This window comes from Chiloscyllium plagiosum, chromosome 36 (assembly GCF_004010195.1).
Source record: "Chiloscyllium plagiosum isolate BGI_BamShark_2017 chromosome 36, ASM401019v2, whole genome shotgun sequence".
NCBI lineage: Eukaryota > Metazoa > Chordata > Chondrichthyes > Orectolobiformes > Hemiscylliidae > Chiloscyllium > Chiloscyllium plagiosum.
The window spans coordinates 5,251,918-5,256,760 of record NC_057745.1 but is presented as its reverse complement, the minus strand read 5'-3'; the positions used below and the strand labels follow the sequence as shown (position 1 = coordinate 5,256,760).

The 4,843-nt window shown below is 44.4% G+C and overlaps 1 protein-coding gene across 1 annotated transcript in view; it reads left to right on the top strand.

Moving 5' to 3' along the window:
* The window catches only part of LOC122540838 (integrin alpha-11-like), a 192,465-nt gene that overhangs the window by 175,170 nt on the left and 12,452 nt on the right, over positions 1-4,843 (top strand). Inside the window, exon 25 of the mRNA XM_043677055.1 lies at positions 2,101-2,214. Coding sequence (XP_043532990.1) covers positions 2,101-2,214 — 114 coding nt within the window. The remainder of the gene's footprint in view (positions 1-2,100; positions 2,215-4,843) is intronic.

Sequence of the window (4,843 nt, the reverse complement as noted above, 5' to 3'; positions counted from 1 at the left end):
AACACAACCTGAAAATTGTATCAGACAGAAGGTGGCTATTCAGCCCAATTCGTCTGTACTGGCTCCTTGATACAGCAGCCCAAAATTAATCACATCAGTCAATCTCGGCTCATCTTTTTGGATCTTCCTCTGCTTCAAATCTTCATCCAATATTTCCATAACAGAGAGTTTCCTTTCACAAAACAGTTGTCTTTTTAACCGTTCCACGTAAAAAGTATTTGATGCTTCAAGTAACAAATTTGTCATGCAACTTTAAATTGATGCAAGCTCATCAATGACGTTCGAGCCAAAGAACTAATCTTTTCCTATTCACCTTCAAACGTTGATCCCTTTCAAGCAGCAGCTGCTGAGCTTACTTTGAATTCACTTCCAATTTTAAAACAGGGCTCAAGCAACATGAGTTCGACTGGGACAACACTACTATTATAGGACAAGCCAAACAGAGAACAGCCAGGGAATTCCTAGAGGCATGGCACTCATCCACAGATTCAATCAATAAGCACATCGACCTGGACCCAATATACTGACCACTGCAACGGACAGCTGGAACTGACAACCGGAAGCAGCAGATTCAAACCACTATAAATGCCGGAGGAAAGATCACAGAAGCGCTTCACAAGAGGCTCCCAAGCACTGAGGATGTCACCTAGACAGGGGACGAAACATCTGCAACACAAATTCCCAGCTCGGCGAACAGAACCACAACAGTAATTAGTGTGTGTGTGTGTGTGTTTGAATGTAATTAGTGTGTGTGTTTGAATGTAATTAGTGTGTGTGTTTGAATGTAATTAGTGTGTGTTTGAATGTAATTTGTGTGTTTGAATGTAATTAGTGTATCTATATGTGTTTGAATGTAATTAGTGTGTGTTTGAATGTAATTAGTGTGTGTGTGTTTGAATGTAATTAGTGTGAATGTGTGTGTTTGAATATAATTCGGGTGTGTGTGTTTTTGAATGTAATTGGGGTGGAGAATGGATGATAGAAGTACTTTCCTTCGTTCAATGCCACAATCTCTAACGCATTGTCTGTGAGAGTGTGTGTGTGGATTGTGAGCATGTGTGAGGGGGTGTGTTTGCGTGAATGTGCATATGCAAATATGATTGTGAGCATGTGTGAGTGTGAGTATGTGTTTGTGTGTGAGTAAGCGAGTGAGCATGGGAGAGTGTGGTTGTGAGAGTGAGTGATTATGAGTGAGAATCGAGTTTGACAATATGAGTGTGACAGTGTGAGAATGCACGTGGTTGTTCCATTGTGGAGTTTCACTGTGAGTGTGTGAATGTGAGAGTGCAAGAGTGTGGGTGTGAGTGTGAGTTTGACAGTGTGAGCATGAGAGTGTGGTTACAACAGAGTGTGAGAGTCAGTTTGATAATATGCATGAGATGTATGAGAGTGCAAGTGGCTGTGAGAGTTCCAGTGTGAGTATGAGAGTGAGAGAGTATGGTTGTGAGAGTGAGTGTGGTTGCAAGGAGGGGTCTGTGTGTTCAGAATGGCTGAAACCAACAAACGCAGAAATTGCTGGAGAAACCCAACAGGTCTGGCAGCATCTGTGGAGAGAGAAACAGAGTTAATATTTTGAAATTTGTTTTTGTCTGTTTCAGATCTCCAGCATCTGCAGCTCTTTGGTTTATTTTATAATGATATTGAGGAAAGCTGTTGTGCCTTCACTAGCTGGACACTGCTGGATTGGACATGGTCATGGGAGGCATGGAGTGGGAGGAGTTGTGGGGGCGGAGGGAACGGGGTTATCCTGTTTTCTGTGGAACTGCACTTGGATCCCAATCCGTGACCTTCAGCAGCTCAGAAAGGGAAAAAAAGAGGAAAGAAGCCAAAAATAGAAACCTCAGATGAGACTAGATCATTCACCAATAAAAATGTGTTCTCTCCTTGTAAATATTTTTATGATGAACTCATGCCAGACTCTAAACACTATCCAGAAGCTATAATCTGTTAGAGCTGTCTCAACTTCCGCTTAATGAGTGATCTTCAAAGGCTCTGACTGAAGACTACTTATTGCTACTCCACTCCAGCCTGGATTGATGCATTTCCTCCATTCTGTGTTCACAAGGCCAGCCCTAACCTCCAATATTTATGTTCTGACAGGATGCTGACAACTCTCAGTTTAGTCTCCTGTTATGTGATGTGAAGAACTTTAAAACCAGTGACGAATACTCCGTTCACATTTCTGGCAGACTCGTGACAGATTCATTGGTGGCGGTAAGTACATAAGCACCCCATCACAAACTCTTTCAGTCTACAGAAGCCAGGCCCATCTAATAATGCTTGATTACTGAACCTTTCTCAATGGAGACCTTGTAATTGTGCACTTGTGTCAGAGACACCTCGGTATGAGTGATGTGTGTCCTCACTCGCATGTATCAGCTCTGGCTCACTGGCAAAGCACTGTCAATTCCGACTGAAACCTGCTTTGGCTTCCAGCTGAGTACTCAGTTTAGGCTGGCGCTCCCACTGCTACACTGAGTGCTGAACTGTTGGAGGTGCCACCTTTCAGAAAAGACAGGAAATTCAAGGCCCTGTTTGTGCCAGAAATGAGAGATCTAGCTGATCTCCTGTTCAGATCAAGAGCAAGGGTGGATCTCCCTGGTAGCCCAGGCCTCTATGTATTCCCCAATTAGATTGCTGGCGATTGCTGTATGTGGGAGCTTACTGTGCACAGATTGGCTGCTATATCTCCCACATTATGGCAATGGTCACAGTTCATAACTAAGCTATGGAGGTCTTCAGGATTGAAGATGACTTCCTTCTGCTGTCGTTCTGAGACGGCCGATAAAGCCCAATATGTGACCTGCAGATGCTGTCACATGTGGGGCACGTGACCCTTGAAGGGGCTGTCTAGATGAGTTACTTGGAGGTTTGTGTGCTCCCTCTTTCAGCTCAGGAAGGGCTTACGCCCGAAGCGTCAACTCTCCAGCTTCTCAGACGCTGCGTGACCCGCTGTGCTTTTCCAGTGCCACACTTTTCAACTCTCACCTCGGTACATTCCCAATGGAATCTCTCGATGTGTTTGGTGGCTTCTGATTTGAATAGCCAGAGCATGTGAGAGACAGAGAGTATTTCAGGACCAGGATCTGTAACCTGAGACTAAGGTGTGGTTTACTGGGCAGCGGTGATTCCTATTGGTTACAGATAGAATTGCCTCGGGTGGTTCCTTCACAATATTCTCCAAATACAGAGGCAGGAAAGATGATACCAAAGCAGCGCCGCGTCATGAGATAACTTGCCCATCATTGAGGCCAGACACCCTAACAATCAGCTCCATGAGGTTTGTAATCTGAAACCAACCTCCCGAAGCAACTGCTCCAACTGGGGCTTAGTGTCAGAGAGTCATATAGTCATTGAGATGTACAGCACAGAAACAGACCTTTCAGTCCAACTCGTCCATGCCAACCAGATATCCAAACCTAATCTAGTCCCACTTGCCAGCACTTGGCCTATATCCCTCTAAACCTTGCCTATTCATATACCCATCCAGCTGCCTTTTAAATGTTGTAATTGTACCAGCCCCCACCACTTCGTCTGGTAGCCCATTCCATACACACACCACCCTCTGTGTGAGAAAGTTGCCTCTTTGGTCCCTTTTATACCTTTCCCCTCACACCCTGAACCTACGCCCTCTAGTTCTGGATTCCCCAATTCAGGCAAAAGACCTTGTCTATTCATCCTATCCATGTCTCTCATGATTATATAAACCTCTACGAGGTCACCCCTCAGCATCCGACACTCCAGAGAAAACAGCCCCAGCCTATTCAGCCTCTCCCTGTAGCTAAAATCCTCCAACCCTGGCAACATCCTTGTAGATCATTTCTGAACCCTTTCAAGTTTCACAACATTGTTCCAATAGGAAGAAGACAAGAATTGCAAGAGCAGAATCTATTTGGGAATCTCCTCGAAATCTCCCTGAAGAGAATCCAACTGATTCATGGGAGACCTTGGCTTGTCAGTCAGGCAAATAGAAACAGCAAGTTAGCTCTGAAGAGCAGGCAGTATGGAGATGGTGATTAGGTAATTGAAAATCTTTCCTTTGCACCAGCCTGAGAGGGAAGAGAGTGGGCCTCAGTTTAACATTTTGTCCTGGTGCACAGCCACTATCGCATTCCCTCGGTGCTGTCCCTAGAGTGGGACTCAGATCCCGAGGCAGGAGTTCAGAACCTGTATGTGGCCTTCAACTTCCAGCTCAATTCCTAAATATCAAACTCTTAAAAATAATTGGGAGTTCCACACAGAACGTTCAGATAATCTCATTTTCAGGATAATTTCAGAGGGGCTAACGGTGCCTGGGTTTGATTTATATCCCAAATGCTTTCTGCATTACTTCATCCAAAAGGAGACAAAGCCACATGCAGTTGCAAACTGTGTCTCATTATTGTACTGTTGCAGAAACAAACTTCATGACAAAAGCCACAATCCCTGAAATCATCATTAAAACTGATAGGGAAACCGCTGGAGTTCAGTTTCCATCTGCAGCACAGAGACTGAAATCAGTGGAATTTAATAAATAGGTTCAATATGAGCTTTCCTTCCTTAATCTAGAGGAGTTGATGAAACAATAACCTTAACGTGGAATAAATATTATGTTTCGAGGCCGAGCTGAAAATGTTGGCTCGCAGGTTGGTAAATCCTCAAAGTACGATGATGTAAAGTGTAGAACAGATTAAAACACAGGCACACGCACTCACACACACTGACCTTCCACTGTCTGCTTCCTTTTTCCTTCCAAAAGAATATTAGATAAATACTTGAAGTGGAAAGTATGTTTCTTGTGTGTGTGTGGGGGGGAGTGGAGGGAGGGCAGTTTGGTAGCCCAGGGTGAGCAGTGGGGATGTGG